The 22,650-nt window shown below is 42.8% G+C and overlaps 1 protein-coding gene and 1 long non-coding RNA gene across 2 annotated transcripts in view; one reads left to right on the top strand and one right to left on the bottom strand.

Moving 5' to 3' along the window:
• Positions 1-20,118, bottom strand: part of IGFBP5 (insulin like growth factor binding protein 5) — a 42,391-nt gene extending 22,273 nt beyond the window's left edge. Inside the window, exon 1 of the mRNA XM_034421893.3 lies at positions 19,542-20,118. Within this exon, the coding sequence (XP_034277784.1) occupies positions 19,542-19,872 (331 nt within the window). The 5' untranslated portion in view covers positions 19,873-20,118. The remainder of the gene's footprint in view (positions 1-19,541) is intronic.
• Positions 16,899-22,650, top strand: part of LOC148116554 (uncharacterized) — a 45,925-nt gene continuing 40,173 nt past the window's right edge. Inside the window, exon 1 of the long non-coding RNA XR_015731097.1 lies at positions 16,899-18,711. This is a non-coding gene — a long non-coding RNA (uncharacterized LOC148116554). The remainder of the gene's footprint in view (positions 18,712-22,650) is intronic.

The following is a 22,650-nucleotide window of genomic DNA, read 5'->3' as shown; positions in this document are numbered from 1 at the left end:
TATATTGTGTATGCAATAAATAAATTAGCAAAACATATTGTGATTAGCCTAGAGGCCTGATTTTTATTACATTCTATTTACACATATACATACACTCAGCGTTTTCCTAATTCGTTTATTTATATTTGAATACTGAGGGCTTCTAATAAAACTCGTGTGTGTGTGTGTGTGTGTGTGTGTGTGTGTGTGTGTAGGCATGCATGTGTGTGCATACATGCAAGCTTATATTGTATAAGGTTCTTCCAGGGCCTTTGCCAAAGGTGGACAGATCTTAACAAAGCCATATAGCTGATATCTTTTGAAGAATGAATTAACCCATAGGAATTAAGAGTAGATGACACTAACACAAAAGAAGGCACTGACATAACTACTTTTCATAAGTGGACATTTCCTTTTGCAAGGTCTGTAACCAGAATCTAAAGTGGGGAGAGTTATCCTGTCCCTTTCCAGAGAATGCCCATGAGGCAAAGTTTCTGGAATCCTTGAAATGATATGCCCCATTGGCACATCAGCCTAACAGGAAAGATACTTAAATCTTCCTTTACTGATATCTTGCCAGTCATTTCTTGACAACGTCCAACTCATAATAAACTGTTGGGCAGTTTATTCCATCACAAAATAGTTCTTAAAAGTTAAGAAATATATCTGAATGCTTACCTAAACGTTTTCCTTGTTTTCAAATTATCATAATTAGAAACAGAACTTTTTCTTTAGACCCAAAGAAAATATAAAAATAACTATGCACAAGCCTCAGAATAACATTGAGGGAACATATAGGTCTCAACCCTTCATGCCTGCTGCTTTATTGACAATAGGCAGTCTGAAAGAATAAACACTGATGTAGTAACATTAATTAATCCATTTTTTTTTACCTTTATGCACTGAGCTCTCTTAATGAGGTCCACACACTTTACCCCTTGATTTTTTCCAATTTTGACAAATCATATTTTTCAAATTTAAAAGTAAAGATGGCATTGTAAAACAACAACCCAGCCCACTTAACTCCCTTTAATTTAAGCAAGAAGGTAACCAATTTTTTTGTATATAGATTGTTGGCTTTTGCCTTTGGATTAGCCTTTCAGCTCCAGAGGGGCTAAGACATTTTTGACTCTCTAGAGGTGGCTGAAATGTAGCTCCCAATATCTTGACCATTGACCATTTTGGCTAAGATTGTGGGAGAGTCTTAGTTTAGCAGCATCTTCTCCAGGATTGTTCATCTCTGCCTCTCTCTGACATTTTAACATATGCTTTGGGTGTGGGGCTGTCTGCCTAGGTAGATTTCCTCTGCCAGTATCATGTTTGTCTGAAGGTCATGCTCCGGTCCCCCTCAAGATTTTGACAGGTTTTCTCAGTTATCAGTTCCTGGCACTGGAATTGTTTGATGAGCCATGGTGGTGCAGTGGTTAGAATGCAGTATTGCAGGCTACTTCTGCTGACCGTCGGCTGCCAGCAGTTCGGGAGTTCAATTCTCACCGGCTCAAGGTTGATTCAGCCTTCCATCCTTCCGAGGTCGGTAAAATGAGGACCCAGATTGTTGTGGGCAATATGCTGACTCTGTAAACTGCTTAGAGAGGGCTGTAAAGCCCTGAGAAGCGGTATATAAGTGCTATTGCTATGAGGTCATAATGCCCCCCTCCTCCTTCTTGTTCTTCCGAAAGAACATTAAAAACAGTTTTCAACCAAAAAGCTTCCAGTGCAAGGATTGACTGGGAATAGCTGCCAATTAAGGGTTGTTCTCTAGGGTTAAGGTAATGTTTTAGATTTGCATTTTATTGTCGTGATTGTAAGCAGTTTAGAATTGATAATGAACTCAGCAGCCTACCTGCTTATGCAATAAATGGTGCCATAATAAAATGGTACACCTCTCTTGAAGCAGATTGATGAAAAATACATTGTATTTCTGCTAATTCACTCTAGATTAGGCGTGCCATTTCCTAATGGCCAGAAAAAACTTGCATGAGAGGCTAATTTTCAACAGGTGCAGAGCTTCCTGCCTCGGGACAGACACCCCCCCCCCAGGAAAAGATGCAGCCATTGATGGCATGGTGATGGTAAGGTTATCAGCAATGACCCACTTGTGAGAACTGAAATGCAGCCAAAGAAACAAACCCCACTGTACATTTCACAGACTGGGCTGAGCTGTCCTGAGTACCCAAAGTGCTTCTGACATTTTGAAGGAGCCCATTTTTGTTTCCAATGGTCTGCTTGGATGATGCTGAGTCACTCTTGCATGACAGTTGCCAACTTTTTTTTTTTTTTAATTGGCAGGGCTTCTGAACTGACAACAGGTGTGTGACAGACAGACATTCTGGAACTGGAGCTTCTCTTTCTCCATGCTGTTTGCTTTGGAGGGGAATTATTAGTATTGCGCCTCTTTTGAGGAGAATTTATTTTGGTTTTTGCAGGCTATTTTTAACCGAGGCTAGGGAACTATTAATGTTTCCATTGCAAAGGGTTCCAAATGCATTGCAGAACAGAACAAGGTCATCCTTTGGCATCCTTTCTGAGAAGAAGAAAGCAAATGAGTCCTCCTGCTCCTTGGTCTGACCCTCCCAAATCATTTCTTTTCAATGCCCCAATTCTTTATTCTTAATACTAAAAAGAGGCAAGATAGAATATTTCCCCCAAAGGAGAAATGGAGAAAAATCTTAACGAAGGCAGAAAGCATCCCCAGTCTTCCTGCCATAGGAAAACAGCCTCAAGAAGAAGCTTGAAGAAGCTGGACTTTTGGAATGGAGATTTAGTATCCATTCGAAAAGACTGGGCCAATCTATTCATAAGCAAAGAGACTCCAAATAAGCAACACAACAGTCAAGCCAGAGCTGACAAGATTAGCTCAGGCAAACACCTAGGATTTGTATTTTCCTTTTTGCCTGTAGACCAGCCATGTCCCCTACATGAATCTGGCAACAGCCATTAAAATATTAAAGGACATATTCTTACACACGAACAGTCATTTCAATCACAAAGTCTCAAAGAATATATAAAAGCTCACCTATCCCAACCCCATTTTGTCAGCCACCCCAGAAACATGCTGTAGACACTGAAGTTTCTGACATCCAAATAAACAGAGACTTTCTGTCCTGCAGCTAGCCTCTATTTTATTTCCAGTATCTTTCTCCTGGCTTGGAATTGGACCAGATTTTTCTTCCAACACACTGAAACCCACTCCTACCTCATCAGGCTAAGTTCAAATCCTGTTGATTTTATGAGCAGATCCCTTTCATACCAACAGTCAAGAAGTGGTTTGTCGTGGACTTCTGAAATGTAAGTCCTGGCATTTCCTGGTGAATTATCACCCAGAGATCTGACTCTGCTTATGTTTTTCTATTTCAGATCAGCTAGGATCAGCTTGCTCCTGCCATCCAACTGGGCAATTTATTTTAGATTCCCACTACAACTGCACCCAAAGTACATTATTTTAAAGGGAAAAGGTGCTGGGGTCTTAAATATGGTAACCATTTCGGTTGCTTCTCTAAAATCTCTGCTTGTTAAGGCAGCTCCTGATTCAGCTATTTCATTGATAACCCAACCTCTTTTTCTCCCTCCTGTTGAAAAGGCAGACCGACTGTCTCCACCAGCAACCATGAAGCTCAAACAAATGACACAGACAGACAGGTGGGATCTCAACATAACAAAGTCTCAATCACACCCTATTCCTGAGCTCCTTCAACCCTTTTTCTGAAGTAGCTTCTCAGCACTCAGCAGGATGGACCCCGGGGCAGCTGCTTGGAGGACATACACCTGGTGACTTTGGGAAACCCATTTACCATGTATTTATCCTGCTTGTTTATACAGTGTCTTTCTGTCCCAGTGTTTTGGTTGAAAGAGGGATTTCAACAAGATCCCTGAAAGGCAAGGGCTGCAGGGTGGAGGAGTTGAGTGATAGATAGGTGGGTCCTTGAAACAGTAAGCTCTTTAAAAAGCAGGGTTTGGTCTCAAAAGAAGCATCATTATTTTCTTACATTTTGGTCCAGCCAAAGGATTGTCTTGAGAGGGAGGGGGAGGGGGGGCTAATTCCATGAAAGCCATCCAAATTTATAAACCCTCAATGGCAGGAATTGCCAAACTTAATAGTATTACTTGATTAATCAGCATAATTAAACCTATCATTAACTCAGCCCCTTTTCATTTCAACTATTGGCTGGAGTTCTAGAGCCATCTGGTCACTTTGTCAGAGTGAGACTTGAACTCCTCCAATCTCTGGAGGTGTGTGACAAGAATGTCCTCCTTGGGCATGTTGGGTACTTGTACATGACACTTAACAGTTATTTGTACTGCTAAGGAATGACTGTTTCTTTCAGATAACAGTGTAGTTACTGGTTCTCTTTGCTAGTTTCAAATTCATTCACTAAATGCCACTGACCTTAGTGGGTGAGGGCAGAGATATTTCTATGTATACTTTTATCACTGGCTTCTATCATGTGCAAAGACCTGCCAATGGAAGGATGTGTTGTTCAACGTTGGCCAAGTAAAATAGAACCAGAATATGGCTCATCTTATTTTTTGGTGTGCGTGTGTGCCTTTAAGTCAGCATTGACACCTGGTAACTACCGAGATAAGTCCTTGTAAGTCCAGGTTTCTTGAAAGTGATGTGCCTTTGCCTTCTTCCTAGAACAGAGAGCATGATTGTTTCACAGTCATCCAAAGGAAGATTAGAACTCAGTGTCCCAGGTTTTTGTCCAATGCCTTTACACCAAGCTGGCTCTCCACCTCATCTTTTCATATATATAATCATGCAAACTGCCTGCAAAGACAGCCCAAGAGAGCCAAGATGAATTGGAAAGCATACTTGAGCATCCCCTGCATTTCACTGTATGACGCCAATCAAATTGCAATTTCTAATATGGTTTGAGCCAGGGGTGAAATCCAGCAGGTTCTGACAGGTTCTGGAGAACCGGTAGTGGAAATTTTGAGTAGTTCGGAGAACCGGCAAATACCACCTGACTGGCCCCAGAGTAGGGTGGGAATGAAGATTTTGCAATATCCTTCTCCCAGGAGTGGGGAGGGAATGGGGATTTTGCAGTATCCTTCCCCTGCCATGCCCACCAAGCCACGCCCACCGAACCGGTAATAAAAAAAATTTGGATTTCACCACTGGTTTGAACTACTCAGCTTTAAACACTCTTTATTTATCTCACCTTCTACAGTACACGTCATAACAGAAGGCTGCAAAGGAGATGTGGACCTATCATAGATGTGGGTGGGAGTTATGGGTTTTCTTCATCTTAAAAGTAGAATGTGTCTGTTTTAGACCATTTCCCAGCTCAGATACTGCCCATCAGTTTTTAGACACAATCAGAGGAAGTGGAGGTGGCGCTCAAAAAATGGGGACTTGAGCGGGACATGTAGCTTTGGGATTGTAGGATACCCCTTACTAAAATAGGCTCAGATGGGATGGGCTACTTTGTTATTTAGCACTTCACAAGCCACAGTATTCTCTAACATTTCATTCCCATTGGTGCTTCCTCTTTCAGCCACTGCTGCTTCAAGTGGCTGTCTCAGTTTTAACCTCATGGTAAGGGTGACTCTACTCTGGAGGATGTTCTTAGCTTTAATGCTTGGTTCTGTTTTCATTAATTTGCATCTTATAAGAGGCTAATCCTTTCCCCTGAGACCAATGGTAACTTTACCTTTCCTAGGATGGCAGGGCACTGCCTGTTTATTCCAGCTGCCATCTGTTACATGCTATCTTCTCCTTAAGTTTCCTCCATCACATACAATAAAGGCATTGATTGCCCAAGGGGAAAAATGGAAGGAGAAGAATGAGCCTGGCTGCCTCTTTTAACAGTAGTTTGGTATGCAAAAGTCAGCAGCTGAAACTTTTCAAAGTATGGAGCTATATATTATCAAGTGTTAATTGCTGTAGATAAGACTGCTGTTAAACAGACAGGGAGTATAAGTTTACATCTTACGTTCAGTTGTAAAATGATTTGTTGGAGTTGGGCTTACCCTATAGTGAAAGCTCAGCTGATTGAGATCTATTCAATAAACCAGAGTTAAGTAAATCACAGGTTAGCTGGTTGTGTGACCCCAGCTGCAGCCTCCTGTTGCAGAGCTGGTAATTCTTTGTCTTTGAACTGCATAACACCCCATTCATCTAGTTGGGAGTACTACAGAACTGCAGTCAGCTGCTGAAGGTGATTTTAGCTAACTTCACCTAGCTGGCCTGTTTATGTTAGAGAGCCTCTAGTCTACAGAGTTTCTGCCTTTTTCTCAGGATAGATGGACTAGGTCATGAAAGTAATATAACTGGTACTGATCTAGAAACCTGTGATCATCCCTAATCCAGTAACTTTGATTGGAAAAGTAACAAATATAGCAGAAGATTATTCAGAATGTTAAGAATTCTAGAACTGCCTAGATCCCAAGAGAGAACCCTGGCCCAGGCAAAGATCTATCTTACAGATAGGACTGGAGGATATATATATATGGAAGAGGCAAGCCTTGTCACTTTTCAGTGATGAAAATAATGGTATTGAAAGTGACAGCTATAGCTGAGCTGATTGTCATTCTACAATAGTTTTAAGGTTTTCTTAAGCAGAATGTTATAAATAAATAAGTAAGTAAGTAAGTAAGTAAGTAAGTAAGTAAGTAAGTAAGAGCCTCGGTAGTGCAGCGGACTAAAGTGCTGTTAAGTGCTAGCACTTAGCTGCCAGCTGCCTGCAATTAGTACAAGTTCGAATCTCACCAGGCTCCAGGTTGACTCAGCCTTCCATCCTTTCGAGGTAGGTAAATTGAGGACCTGGATTGTGGGGGCAACAAGCCAACTTTGTATAGAACACCACCACTCGGGGGGGGCGAAAGCCCTAATAAGCAGGTATATACAAAAAAGTATCCAGGCTATTGCTATAATGCATTGTTAGCTGCCCTGAGTCTACGGAGCAGGGTGGCATATAAATTGGACTAATAAATAAATAATAAAATAAATAAATAATAAAATAAATAAATAAATAAATAACTTTATTGTCATTGTACGTGTATACACAGTACACCCCTACAACGAAATTCACTTAACACCCAAAGACCAGGTCCAACACACATAACAATGCCCAAACACACTCCCACCACCACAGTTCTCCACCCCTAAATCACCCAAACATCCACACAACAGACCAAGTAATACTGTCCAACAGCTCACTGATGGTGGCCCTTTAGTTCATTGTTGAGTGCAATTATAGCTCTGGGATAAAATCTATTCAGAAAACGTGTAATCTGAGTTTTAATTGTTCTGTATCTTCTGCCAGAAGGCAACAGTCCAAAAAGATTGTAAGCAGGATGGGAAGAGTCTCTGAGAATGTTATGCAACTTTCTCAAACAGCGAGATTCAAAGATGTCATCCAGGGCTGGTAGCTGCAGTCCGATGATATTCTGGGCAGTTTACTCTATGAATGCAGTACCTGAATGTGGTAGTTTTTAATAGATGTCCTTCGTGGAAATTTTAGGCACTACAGATCTAAATCTCAGTAACTATTCTATAGCCCAGCTCTCAGGTAAAGAAGTACAAGAAATGTTAGGGATGTACAGATGCTAGGAATATGTCTATTGTGGATCACCCATATATTGAACTTCGCTTCTTTGCCAATCCTGCCTCCATTCCTGGTCAATGCCAATCATCTCTTTTCTCTAACAATGGATGCCGAAGCCCAACATGTTAATGTATCTTGCAGCTGCTCCCAGATGGTGTTGGAATGAAACAGGAAATTCTCCTTTAACACTGATACAGCCTAGAGTGGCTTAAGCTTGTCTCACTCATGGGCTGAGGATGATCTGAACGGCAATGTTGTGGGGATGCAGCAGAAAAAAAGATGTTGCTGTGTTAAGTACAGCTGTGAAAGAGTGGGCTATAACTCACTCAATTGTTAGAATTAAGCCAGGTTGAATTCAAGTTTGCTAACTGCTAAGCAGCAAGCTAGTAGAGGAGTCTGACACAATAGAATGAGTTTTACTTTTGCAAACTGCAGGGAGCAGAAAAAGGATGTTTTGAAGACTCCTCTGCAATTTTTTTAAGGTCAGAAAGTTGAAAATGATCATAGACAGAAGCAGGCTGCAAAGAACTTTTTGATTTGCTAATGGCTGAGGTTAATTGAAATTGAACTTTCCACAAATTTGGAGACACACAGATTCCCTATCCTAGTTCTAATGGCTGTACAGGGCAGGCCTGCAGTTGGCTTTATTCTGAGTAAATTGCTTCCAGAATCTTCGGACAGTTACTTAACTGAGGTGATTATTTAAGAGACAAAACTCTCATCCCTTTGGGACTTGCTCCTTGGTAGTGTGATGAAATACAGGCAGGAGGAAGATTAACATTTCTGAGCACTTAATAAAGAGGGCGCCCTGTTCTTGCAGTCCACTCTCCAGTAACATCCATTGCAGAACTGTGAGATACTACAGGGCAGAAAAAAGCAGAGGAATACTGTCCTTGTCTCATCAGCCATTATAACAACATAATAGGCTATTGTGAAAAAGAGAATTGGTGATGTGGGAAATTGAAGAGCCATAGTAATATCCATTCCTCTTGGAAATGCAAACTAGGAAGACAGTGCTCAAGTTAAATGGAAGCAATGTGACTTCAGGCAGGCACAGAACCTCAGGAAATTCAGGAAAATGCTATGGTCTTGAGACATCTCTGGTAAAATTTCCATCTAGGTAGTCTTTCCTCCCAATGGGGGAAAAAAAAATCCACCCTGGCTTGGCATCCAAATGTAATCGTAGATAGCATGCAGTTCAGAGGTGGGTTTCAGGAGGTTCTAACCAGTTCTGGAGAACCAGTAGTGGAAATTTTGAGTAGTTCGGAGAACCGGTAGTAAAAATTCTGACTGGCCCCGCCCCCATCTATTCTCTGCCTCCCAAGTCCCAGATGATTGGGAGGAAATGGGGATTTTGCAGTAACCTTCCCCTGGATTGGGGAGGGAATGGAGATTTTACAGTATCCTTCCCCTGCCACACCCACCAAGCCACGCCCACCAAGCCATGCCATGCCCACAGAACCGGTAGTAAAAATTTTTGAAACCCACCACCGATGCAGTTGATTAGCTAATTATGTCTGTGTGCCATGCTTTTGAAAGAATGAGCACTTTGGCATCGTATGGTATTGGATGTACTGAGAATAGGCACCACCATAGACCTGTCTGCTGTCTACCAGGTTACACTGGTTTGTTGAATAACTTACTATGGACTTGGTTTGCATAATATACTCAAATTCAAGCAGGCAAACTGCATTTTGGTTTAGGATAATCTACAAACCCAGTTCCTGAACCCGCAGGAGTACCACACAGGTAATAGAACTGTAGCTGTTTGTGTGTCTTTCTTTCACAATAATATGATTTTCAGGCATTTGTGGATGAACAGATTTGTCTCCAGTGTTATCACTCAGAATCTGTCCTGCTTAAAGTCTACCATGGGAGCATCATGCTCCCACATTTTTTCTTTTGCTCATGAATGGAACAGCCTTAAGATCAGGGGTGAAATCCAGCAGGTTCTGACAGGTTCTGCAGAACCGGTAGTGGAAATTTTGAGTAGTTTAGAGAACTGGCAAATACAATCTCTGGCTGGTCCCAGAGTGGGGTGGGAATGGAGATTTTGCAATATCCTTCTCCCAGGAGTGAGGTGGGAATGGAGATTTTGCGGTATCCTTCCCCTGCCACACCCACCAAGCCACACCCACAGAACCGGTAGTAAAAAAAAATGGATTTCACCACTGCTTAAAATATATTTATATGTGCAGGCCCCACCATCTTATTCTATATTTAATTATTCTTTATAAACCTATTTACCTTGTACTTTCTGCCACCTTGGTTTCATTGTGAGTTTGCCCAGGGTCAGTCTGAAGTCAGGCAGTGCATAAATGGAATAATCAAACAAAGATATGAGTAAATAAATACTAAGCCCAGACTATCCCAGCACAAGATTAAAAGTGTATAAAATCTGTGATATTTAGTTTCTCGTATTCTTGGAAGCAAGCTTAGATGTTCTGTGCTAGATATGACCTGAGATGTACTTTGGCAGTATCAGAAGAGAGAGAGAGGGGGGTGGGTGGGAAAAGAATGGGCGCTCCCTCCCCTTGGGTCACCAGCAGGAATCTATCACAGCTATTTCTGCCTTCTCCATTAGCACTGGACTTCTTCTAGTTCTTTGCATACCTTTCACCTCCTTCCCTCTATCCATTTTTTAAACCAACTTCTTTCTAGGCTTCTAACAATCTAGGTGTGGAAATAATGGTGGCTTATTTTTTTTTAAAAAAACCATCTATTTTATTCAAGGAAAAAGAGGGACATATAGTGCAATTCAGCTTTAGTGGTGTTCAGACATGACTTCTTTGGGAGAGAAGAGTGTACTTAACATACTTCAGTGTTATTATATTCAGAAATGGTATCAGAATGTTGAACTGGGCTCTTCATGATTGTTGGTCAGTCAAACTACTGTAGAAGATTGGTGGCCCAGCACCTGGTCACTTTCACTAATTCTAGGATCCAGCTACGATACAGTACATGTCCAAAGATGGGAGGATCTGCCTCTCCGAATTTATTTTTACTCTCACGTCCTGGCCAAGTCTTCAAGCACCCCTTGATCAAGTTCTGAATGACAGAGCAGCAAAGCTAAAGGAGAACAGTTAATCTCCTTACCTATACTGACAGGTATGCTAATAAATCAGGACAACACAAACAGGAGCTAATTCACTACAGGTAATCTTCGACTTTGACTAAACAGTTTGTTTAATGACCATTCGAAGTTACAACGGCATTGAAAAAAGCAACCCCTTTATGACCGTGGTAGCATCCCCAGGGTCACATGATTTAAGCATTCGGATGCTTGACAACTGGCTCACATTTATGACGGTTGCAGTCTCCCAGGATTCGGGTGATCCCCTTTTGCTGCCTTCGGACAAGCAAAGTCAATGGGGAAATCAGATTCACTTACCAACTGGGTTAATAAGTTAAGAACGGCAGTGATTCACTTAACAAATGTGGTGAGAAAAGTCGTAAAATGGGGCAAAACTCACTTAACACATTTCTCACTTAGCAACATAAATATTGGGCTCAATTGTTGTCGTAAGTTGAGGACTACCTGTATAGCCAGGACAGGACTGGGAGCAACCTTAGTATATTTTTTGATAGCATTGTTTTGTTCAAGAAGAAGTGGACAATGCTTGGATTAAGTAATGGCGAAAAGCCCTCGGAAGTGAAAGCTCATTTTAGTGAAAGTAGCCTGGAATTTAAGAAATTGTTTGCTCCAATCTTTCCTATCCCTTCCTGCTGCTGAACTGGCAGCTCTTTAGCAGCAATAGCAATAGCAATAGCACTTAGACTTATATACCGCTTTACAATGCTTTACAGCCCTCTCTAAAAGGTTTACAGAGTCAGCATATTGTCCCCAACAATCTGGGTCCTCCTTTTACCCACCTCAGAAGGATGGAAGGCAGAGTCAACCTTGAGCCTGGTGAGATTTGAACTGCCAAATTGCAGTCAGCCTGCAGTCAGCAGAAGTAGCCTGCAGTACTGCACTCTAACCACTGCGCCACCGTGGCTCATAGGTCTTCATCTTCTATCATGTCAGGATGTTGGGCAGGTACTAAAGGTATATTTATGTAGCTGATAACAGCCATCTGAAGCAATGGTGTAAATCAGCTTCTAGTGGACATGCTGCCCACTAGTGAAGTCAGTCCAAACATTTCCTAGCATCTCCAGGAAAAATTCAGATAGAGTCCTTCTGCCCAAAATCCTGGAAAGACTCTGATTGTCAGTGCAAAATGGAGAACGCTATGCTCAAGGGACTCATTGCTCAATGCAAGTGCTAGATTTTCTTCATCAACGAACAGGTATTTATTGGGAACAGCATTTGCAGCATTGGAGGTCTCCATCTAGTCTGTGCTTGGAAATTGAATGTTTGACGAGACTCTCCCCTCATTCCCTTTTTGTGCATTGAACTAATAGAAGGGTGGGGCCGCCATTCTACCATCCAAGGAAACGCAGTCACGTTTCCTAGCTCTTCGGTTATCCCTGTCCTGCTGCGGCTGCTTCTCTGCGAAATGATCAAATAACACGAAATCATCTGCTGCAGTGGTTTTATGTTATTTGCAGAAACCTGTTCCTGTGCTAGAAATCCAGGTGATGCTTTTTTCCCCCTCTCCGTTTCTCCACAAAAGACAAGAAACTCAACTTTCCTGCTCAGACCTGATAGATTAAACTTCTCGATTCCCCCCCCTCTCATATATATCATAGCAGATTAAACAAAGGGAAAAAAAAAAAAAGAATGGAGTTTTTCCAGTTTCTTGGGGGAGCCATGGGCTTGTCGCTACCAGCCTTGGTTATTACCGTACATGGATCTGAAGCTCGTGTGGTAAGAAAGAAAAGCACCCAGCTAGAAGGCTGGTTGCATCCCAGACAGCACATTCTCAACCTTGCAGAAGGCATGCCATTTACTTGCTCCCATGACCCTTGCCCCAACCCTCACCCTGTCACCCCCCCCCAACCTTCCTTCCTCCTTTCTGACTCTGCACCTGCCCCCATGTTTCAGTCGCAGATGCTCCTTTGCTGCTGTTCTGCCTCTGGGATTGCCAGCCCAAGCAAACTCATTTGAACAGAGGCTGCAAGAGGACACACTGTCTGAGGCAAAAGAAAATAGAAGATCGGCAGCCTAAAAGGACAACCTTCCTGCTTCTTTTTGCAAATGTGAACATGTGCACAGTCACTCATGCCCTCGTCACCTCTCGCCTTGACTACTGCAACGCTCTCTACATGGGGCTCCCTTTGAGGAGCACCCGGAGGCTCCAACTGGTCCAGAACGTAGCAGCGCGGGTAGTGACGGGAGCAGCATGGTGCTCCCATGTAACACCGATCCTGCGCGAGCTGCACTGGCTCCCAGTGGTCTTCCGGGTGCGCTTCAAGGTGTTGGTTATCACCTTTAAAGCGCTCCATGGCATAGGGCCTAGCTATCTTCGAGACCGCCTGCTGCCACCGACGACCTCCCATTGACCCGTGCGCTCCCACAGAGAGGGCCTCCTCGGGGTGCCATCAGCCAAACAGTGCAGGCTGGTGACCCCCAGGGGGAGGGCCTTCTCTATGGGGGCACCTACCCTCTGGAATCAATTGCCTCCAGAGATAAGGAGAATCCAAGACCTCAGTGCCTTCCGCCGTGCCCTTAAAACCTTCCTTTTCCAGCAAGCCGGGCTGGCCTAATTTTTTAAGTGTTTTTAAGTGTTTTGTTTATTGTTTTTAATTAATGGGGCCAAATTTATATATATATATTTTAACTGTATTTTAATATTTGTACTTGATGTTTTTACTTGGCTGTTCACCGCCCTGAGTCCTCAGGGAGAAAGGCGGTATACAAATTCAAAATAAAATAAAAAATAAAATAAAATAAACATAGAAAAAACTGGGACCTTTAAAAAAAATAGTCGTAAGGCAACCTTCTTCCAAACAAAAGCTTGCCTTCACTCTCAATCTCGCGAATCAGGAGTCTACTCAAGAGACTGTCTACTTCTTCAGAAGCAAAAAAAGAAAAAAAAAGTGCAGGGGGAGGGGAAGTGAACATGGAACAGAAAATTTGGAGTTTTGAGACACCTCACCAGTAAATAATGTTGGGGGATCCAAATAAGCCACAGGTGTCAAATGTGCCGCGTCACACCATCACATGACCTATCATGACAGTTTTTCCCCTTCATGGAGTTGGGGTGGGCGTGGCCTGCACATGACGCATCCGGCCCACGGGCCGCCAGTTTGACACCCTGAAATAAGCAGCCCTCTATTTTTCTGCAGTGTTTTATAAATTTTGCCAAGTTGTGTCTCTCCGCTCAGTCGCAGTGAGCATCATGGCATACAGGCAACCAATGCATGTAGCTGAAGCTATAAATAGGTGGCAGGGATCACTAATCACTAGGCTCCTCACCTAGACAGGACAGGCAATAATTGTGGTTGGCAAGTAGCATTTATGGTTTCCCTGTGACTTGTTCAACAAATCATGGTTATTACAAACACGTTTGGCTTGATTCAAAAGTGAGCCATTTGAATCAAGATAGCCCTATTGAGCCCAGAATGGTAGTTACTTATGGATAGGAAGTAGCAATGGAAGCAGAACAGGGACTTTTCATTTCAGAGATTTGACAAAATAGGACAGGCTCTTCTGCTTTTAATAGAAGGCTAAAAGAACATTTCATCCACTGTAATGTAATTGACATATCTTGGAATTCCCTCCTTTTTGCAATATGGAAGCGGGGGGGGGACACTTCACTTTCTTCTGCACTCAGCCATCCTTATAAATTACATGCACTAACAATGTACACAGAAATAAACTCTTCTGCTGCAAACATATCTCTCTCTCACTTTTTACTGAGCAAGTTGAAAATGCAGGGTATGATAATAACTCACTGTTGTTCTTGCTTTTAAGAAGTAAACATAGGTTTGGACTACTAACTTCCTCCTCGAAAGTTAAGTTAGAGAACAGCTGGTGTGTGATGTCACAAGGCCAAAGCAAGCAGTAGAAAAAAGAAAATCCGGGACAGCAATTACAGATATTCCACAACTTACAACTATTTGTTTAGTGACTGTTCAAGGTCATAATGATATTGCAAAAATGACTGATGACCGTTTTTCACACATACGACTGTTGCAGCATTCCCTCCCCCCCCACTCCCCACGGTCACATGATCAAAATTTGGATGCTTGGCAATTGGCATGTATTTATGACAATTGCATTGTCCTGGGGTCATGCGATCACCTTTTGTAACTTTCTCACAAGCAAAGTCAGTGGGGAAGCCAGATTCACTTAACAACCCTGTTTCTAGCTTAACAAGGGCAATGGTTCATTTAACAACGGGGTCAAAAAGGTCGTAAAATGCAGCAAAGCTCACTTAACAACTGTGTTGCTTAGCAGTGGGGATTTTGGGCTCCATCGTGGTCGTACGTTGAGGACTACCTGTATAACCTGAAGGGTACTGTTTTTTTTTCTTCCACTGAGCTGCAATTGCAGCATGTGGCCACCAGGGGTTGCTTTCTGTAAGAACTGCAAGTGTGGAGGAAGCCTTTCTCTCTCAGGTGGATTAAAGGGTGTGGATGATTTTGAACAAGAGCTAACTGTTTAAAGAACCTCGTGGGGAATCCTTTCAAATGCGGACAGGGAATCAAAAATCCCCACTCAAAACCTCCCAGGGTATGAGAATTGGAGGAAAAGATTTTTAAACACACCACCTTCCTTTTTATTTTTATTTTTACATCATCATCATCATCATCATCATCATCATTATTATTATTATTATTATTATTATTATTATTATTATTATTATTATTATTATTATTATTATTATTATTATTATTAGTTCAACTTGTATGCTGTCTTTCTCCGAAGACTCAAGGTGGCTTACAATGCATTTAAAAACCATATATAAAACATTAAAAGTTAAATCATTAAAAACATGCAGGAAAAATATAAAAACCACCACAGAGGAAGAGGTATGTGGAACACACCCACATGCTGCATACCATATAGTTCTATCCCAGGAATAAAAATCCACGTGTGCTGTGTTTGCAATTAAAGGAGCATAAAGAAATGAATAGAACGGACACCATATACTGTATATGAAAGGGTTGAAAAAAATCCCCACCTTGTTGTCTTTTTACGGACAGGGATTGCTTAACCAGCAACTGTACCAGAGAAATTAAGATGTAGGGGTCAGAAAGTGCCTTAGAGATTATTTAGTCCTACCCCTAGCTCAATGCAGAACCCATAGAGCAACTTTCATACATGATCACCCAGGCTTGGTCTGAAATCTCCAGCAAAAGCAAACTCATCACTTCATGTGGCAATCTGTTTCACAGGCTCATAGCTTGAACCCTGGTTCTAATCCTGTCCCCTGGGGCAATAGAGTGTAAGTCCATTTCTCTGTGAGGGACCCTTTAGATATTTGGACATGGGAGGCTTTACTGCTCTTAGTTTTCCTGGATTGGATATTCTTCTGTGTTGCTTTAATCCCATGGATCTAATGCCAGTGAAGTTTCTAATCTCACATATTTTATATTCTGTCCAAATGGAAATCATGCACTGAAACAAAGCAATGAACAGGTGCTCGTTGTTATTTTAAAAAGTGCTTGACTCCCATTTAGACAGAGCCTTGACTTTTACCCTTTTCGTTGTTATCCAGCACAGGGCCAATTCTGATGAATAAGCCCATAGCCAGGACTCACTCCTTGAAGTCTTCTCCAACCTTGGCACAAGCTTTTGAGTTCAAGTCAAACTTTATTTCTTCCCCTTCAACAGTTGCTTAGAAACATGCCTGCAAAAAATATACTTCACAGTTCTCACATTTTGCTGTTCTGATGCTAAGAGGTTCCCTCCCAACTCTTGCCCTTGAAAAAAATCCTGCTCTTTTTTAAACACACACACACACACAGAGAGAGAGAGAGAGAGAGAGAGAGAGAGAGAGAGAGAGAGAGAGAGAGAGAGAGAGAGAGAGAGAGAGAGAGAGAGCAGACATAAATATCTGATTACATCTGAACCATCCATTCCATTCCCATCAAGCTTCTGTATTTGGGTAAAGAAATCCTTGGTGGTCCACCTCTAACATTATTGGATTAAAGTTTAACTGAGAAGCAAAACAAGGTATTTTGAAATTAATTTGCAAGATTTGGGATAGAGAACAAGGTGGCTGGCAAGCTGACAGAACTGCAAAGTATTTTTTTAAGGGAAGAGCTATTTAGAAATTAGCAGCTCCATTAAAATATTTCAAAATCCTTGAAATACGTCAGGTATCTCAAGAGATACATCAGGTATCTCATCAGGTATCTCTGGTATTGATAGGTACCTAAATATCCAACCTGAGAGGCAAAGATATGAATTGGTCTATATCCTAATTGTTTCCCTTCATTTTAATAATGGCAAGCTACCAAGGACTATCTGGTTGGTGAGGATCAAGCTCTTGATGGTTTCTGATTGTTTCCCAATTGTTTCTGATGCCTCCTAATCCAGAAGGCATCGGAAACAATTACACACCACAGATCAGCAGCCTAGAGACCTGCAAACCTCTTGCAATTCCATCCAAGGGTTTCCTGTAACTCAATAGAGGTTAATGGGGCAGTCATTTGTGCCACATTTGTTCTGTTTGTCAGTAATTACTTAATCCACAACGCCCCTGATAGACAAATTCAGACATTTCATTTATATGAAAAAAAGACAGAAAGACAAACAGGTGATTCAGATGCATTGGCCAAAGACATATGTGCTACGCCATGGATTGTCAATTACTAAATAAGCTATAATGGGCTGGTTCATAAGCCATTACCCTGGTTCACAACTCCCCTGGTTGGCTGCGAACAATACATTAAGCCCCACCACCCCCTGAATTAAATGGTTGGTAGTATAATATATATAAACCTCCGGACTCCTTTCAGTCAAGGTTGACAGTGATTTTGCCCCCTCCCCCCTCCCTCAGGAGACAGTATAAAAAGCTCTTTCAAACAGCCACAGGCAAGTGAGGGAGGTGCCATGTTTTGCTTAATCACTCTTTGGTCTTCACAAGACATGCATCAGCTTGTGGCCACTCGGCTGACACCCACCGCTTTGGAGCACCTGCTGCTCAGCTGGGACCAGAAAATGTCTGTCTGTGTGGAGTTGTGTATGTGTGTGAGGGACAGAGGGCGAGAAAGGGGCAGATAGACAAAAATGCAAGGGTGTATTCAGATTAAATCCATACTCAAAATGCTGCAGGTTTCAGCAGTCTGTAAGGGGCACTGTTGTAACTCTAAAGAGAGGAATGTGAATTGCTTCACATTGCTGTTGCTCTCCCTCTAGGTAACGATTCTGCTTGTGTTCCTGGCCAGCATTTTTGCGCGCGTACACACAAACACACACACACACACACATTTGTACTCACAATCTAAAGAAGCGCAAATAAGTGCAAGGAGGATATTTTACTTAGCTTTAGCGGAAGCAGTTCTTTGCATAGTTTTCCCCAAGTTCCAAGGCAGAAAAATCAAAATTAAATCATCTCCTCCCATCTCTTCCTCCCTCCCTCCACCCCTCCAAAGACTACAGTAGTTTGACCAAAATCTCTGGCTTTAACTTTCTTCCCTCCTCCCCCCCCCCCCAAAAAGCAGCAATTGAAGTTTGGCAAACGTGTTGATTTTTTTTTTAAAAAAGAAACTTTTGCTCTGCCAAATGAAATGACAACCAAATGGAACCAATGCTTTCAAAGAAGAGATGCGGGGTGGAGGGGGGGGTAAGGAGGTGTGTGTGTGTGTGGGGGGGGAATACAATGAATGGAACAAGATTTATTGAGGGTTAGGAAGAGGCTTATAATTGCCGTTCTTCACCGGTTAGATGCAACAAGCATTCCCTGATGCTGGATTTTGCAGAAGGGGACATCTGATAAAAGAGTGGCTTTTGTTTGGGTGTGGGGTGAGGTGGGGTGGGGTGGGGGAGAGAAGAAAACAAAGAAGCTCTCCGGAATTTTGGTATGGAGAGAGGAAGAAGAGGAAGGGGGCTGCTAATAAGCCAGTAAAAAGTAGAGTCAGGATTGGACTTGACGGTTTCTTCTTGAGGGCAAAAACGCTGACCAAGGTTTCCTTTCAAAACTCTCCCCCTCCCCTCTCCCAACTCTTTTTCATTATTCTGCTGCACCTGTTTCATTTTGATGCCACCCTGCCTTCCCCTGCAACAACCTACAGATGGAGTCAGAGGGAAACCCAGCCTGAGGATGGGAAGGGGCTACAGATACAGGTATGAAAAGTCAAGTCAAATGGGACTCACCTGGATATTGGTTGTTGCCACATTGGTGCTAAGGGTGCTATATATTGATTCACAAAGGCCTGAGAAGATAGACTGCTGCTAAGCCTGGCACTATTGGGGAAGGGTCGTGGTAACGGAGATCCAGGGGTAAGTACCAAAGGCAGTTATTTGTAGAATTGGGGCTTAATCTTAAACTCCCCCCCCCCAGCCTTCTTTCAGATGGGAATATGCATTTACTTCAAAATGGGGGAAGCTGGCACCCCTTTCTTAGGGACATTTTCCTTGCTCATTTTCCTGGGTGCCCCAAATTATCTGCCCTAAAGGTCCTTCAATTCCCAACAGATGGTGAAGGTGCTTGGCTTTAGGCTGCAGAGAGGAACATAGCAAAGATTGAAGGAGGTGGAAGGGGGTGTGGTGTTTGAAATGCAGGGAGGGAAATTCACCAGAGAGAACGAGAGAGAGAGAAACCAGGGGTAACAGTCAGGGGTAAAAGAAGTTATGCAAGATGAGAATGCGCTGGGAAGATTCAGCTGGGGGAAGGGTAAGACAGCTCTGGAGAAAGAGAAGCGGCACTGCAGAAGACAAGTGGGAAGGGAGGAGAATGCCAGAGAGGCATCAGATCTGAGCATTAATCGGATTAAGTAAAATGACCCGATGACGCCTAAACCTGCTTGAAGGAAGTAAAGAAAGATGTTCAGAGGATGCTCAGTGCACGGCAAGCAACAAATACACAGGGAAGCCTTCTCCCTCCCGCCCCCCCAACCCCCACCAGAAGAAAGTAAAGAAAGGAAGCTGAGCCAAGGGCCCAGGGCAGGACTCACCATTCTTAGCTTGCTCTCGGTAGCTCTTTTCATTGAGGCAGACCCCTCTGCCATGGAGCAGGGCGTGCAAAGGCTTCTCCTCGCCTTGACGCGGCAGGCAGCGCAAGCCTTGGGCGCATCGCTCTGTGTACACCCCACAGGACTGCCCTTCAGCCAGGGCGCATGTCATGCAGCATCCACAACCGGGCTCCTTCACCAGCTCACAGCCCACAGGGCTGGGAGGGCACATGGAGAGGGCTTTCTCGTCACAAGGTTCACAATGCACAAAGGAACCCAAGCCCTGCGAAAGCCCCAGGCACAGGGACACGAGCAGCGCCTGCATCAGGAACATCTTCAAGGCTCTTGTCAGGCGCACCGGTGCAGGAGTTGTGAAAGGCAAAACAAAGTTCTTTTTTTTTTTTTTTGGAGACCAAAAAAAGATATATATATATAAAAAAGTCTCTTCTCCTTTAAGATTCCAAAAAGAGGCTTAATCAGAATGTTGGAAAAAAGAACACCTAAGATTGTTATAAAAGAACCGGCTATCACAGGTTTGTCTGCAGCTGACAGTTGCAAGAACTACAGATGCAACAGGTTGGTAATTTCAAAAAAGGAAAAAAAAAAAAAAGTCACCGGAAAAGGGGTTTAACAAAAAAAAAAAAAAAAAATTAAAGAGCAAGAGTAGCTTTGGTGAGGCTGCACAAAGAAGTATAAAATAATCCACACGCCCCACTAAAAAGCAAAGTCTGCAAGAGGCTGGGGAGGAAGCAAAGAACTGAACAAGCTTCTTTTCGACTGTCCTGATATGATCTGCAGCAAATTTAAAAAATGTCTGGAGTAGCACTAAAGCAGGTAAAGCTGAGCTTTGTCAAGAAGAGATTTTTAGCTTGGGACTGGCTGTAGTTTTTTTTTTTTTTGGTTTTTTAAAAAAAACCCTCCTTTTCCTAGATTGGGTTAAAAACAACAAAGAGGTTTTCTGTTGAAGGGTTTTTTACAAAGTCTCTTTGACAAAGAGAGCAAAGGAGGAAAAGAGGAAAAAGAAAAGAATTCCACTTTGTAGATCTCCCAACACTTTCCCCCTGGAGAAGTTTCTAAAGAGACTGAATAGTGCCGAGCAGGCATGTCTTTTAAATAGACTGCCCCTGGCTGCCTGCCAGACCCTTGCTGCAATCTGAGATCCCAATGACACCTCAGCCTGAATTGGTGCCAGGAACCAGGGCAAGCTCAGTGCACACTCCAAGTGTGTGTGTGTTTGTGTGTGTGTGTGTGTGTGTAGGGAGGGGAGGGAGTGGGGTGGGGTGACTGTGCAGCTTTTGACTTCTAGGCTTCCAACGCACACCACCCAAAGGCATCCAATTGCCACCTTTATGCTGTGCAAGAAGAAATCAAGTGTGGTTTTTTTCTTCTTCTTTTTAAACTGCAGGAAATTTTTCCTTTTCTTTTTCAAAACGTTCAGAAGTTCGGGCTCAGCTGGTGTCATGTTTATTCTCAGTGCCCCAAATTGTAAACACGTGTAGCCACACTTTGGAGCAAATTTCATTCAACTCATTGGGATTTTATTCCGAGTAAGCTTGTGTGGGAATGGAGGAATATATCAGATTGCCAACTTTTTTTTTTTTTTGGTTAAGCACAAATTTACTTCTATAATAGCCATAATGTGCAAGAGTTTGATAGTGCCTTATCTCTATGACGTGAAAAGCTTTATCAGTGGTGTTTCTGAAAGCATAGAAGCAAACCAACCATAATTGTGGGTAGTTAGGTAGCAATGTTCATCATGAAAGTGTAACTTTGATCCAGTTACCATTACCTTGCCATCACTATATGCTCCATGCCCAAAAATGCATGCCCAAGGGCAGCATTGTTGTCAGGCAAGGATGCATTACAGCGAAGTTTGTAAACTAAGGGGGTTCCTTGCAGTTGTGGGTTGCTCCCGGTTCTGTCTGGTTCTTGCGAACCGGTAGTAAAAGCGGTGAGAGGCTCCGCCCACCCACCCGAACGTCATAATGGATGATCTGCGCATGCGCAGAAGCGTGCACGTGCTCCCATTGCAAACTAGTAGTAAAGATAAGTAGAACCCACCCCGAGTTCTTTGCAGGATCAAGTTTACACCTCCTCTGGAATCGACTGTGGCTTCATGGGTTTTCAGGTGATGGGTGTGGCTATATATGGCATGATATGGCCCTGCAAGACTAAGGCCTGCGTGGTGGATTTTGCTGATGTACAATCTGTCCTCTAAGGCTGAGCCCCTGAGGCTTCTGTTGCCACTGTGTGTTTGGATGTATGAGATAGACAGAGATAGATACACGATAGCCTCCTCCCCCTTCACCATAACTTACTTAAATTGAAAGCAGGAACTGGGGACAGAGAAGGGGCGGGGGGGGGGGGGGAAGGAGGAATCCATGGAAGTAAACCCCGTGGGGAGGGGAATCGATTACAGTGTATAACAAGGGGGAGGGGGTCGACTGGTAAGGCACATACAGTACTACAAAAGTTTTTTTTTCCTTCTTCCACCTCTCTCCTCACAAAACATTCCAAAGCATCCCACAACTTGGAAACGTTTTTGATTCTAAATGATAAGATGATCTTTGGGACATTGCTTGACCTAAGGACAGAACAATACACTGCTCTTCTTACTCACGGATGGGACGAGGAGTATTAATTGCCTTCCCAGGACCCTAAAATTCAGTAACTTGCTTAGAAAAAGTACAGTCTCCTTTCTCTCTTTTCAAGCTTTTTCTCTCTAACCCATAATATAGCCCAACCCTGCTGTAGCTTTGCCTTTTTGCCTAAAATCTGGAAGGGGGAGATGAATCATTTAAAGGAAAATGGGGGTCTGTTTGATTGAGAATCTTTTTTTTTTTTTTTTTTTTTGAGATTGCAAGGAGACTTCACCTCCTCAAGTTAGATGCCAGCCCTTTTCTTGCAGCCTGGACAGACCTGTGCCTGCATTACCTTATTTCTGCCACTAGAATGCACCCTAATCTATGATAAATCCTTGAGCCTCTCTGCAAAATGTATTTTAATACTTTTCTGCTAACCTGACTATACTTTTTTCCCTTACTGCTTGAGGACTGCCTCAAATTCTCTCTCTTTCTCTCTCTCTTGCCACTTAGATGTGATTATAGCCCTC

The sequence above is a fragment of the Pantherophis guttatus genome, chromosome 1 (genome assembly GCF_059756535.1).
Source record: "Pantherophis guttatus breed Tessera chromosome 1, ASM5975653v1, whole genome shotgun sequence".
Classification (NCBI taxonomy): Eukaryota; Metazoa; Chordata; class Lepidosauria; order Squamata; family Colubridae; genus Pantherophis; species Pantherophis guttatus.
Note: the sequence above shows the minus strand (reverse complement) of the source record. Positions and strands in the feature narration are given on the sequence as shown.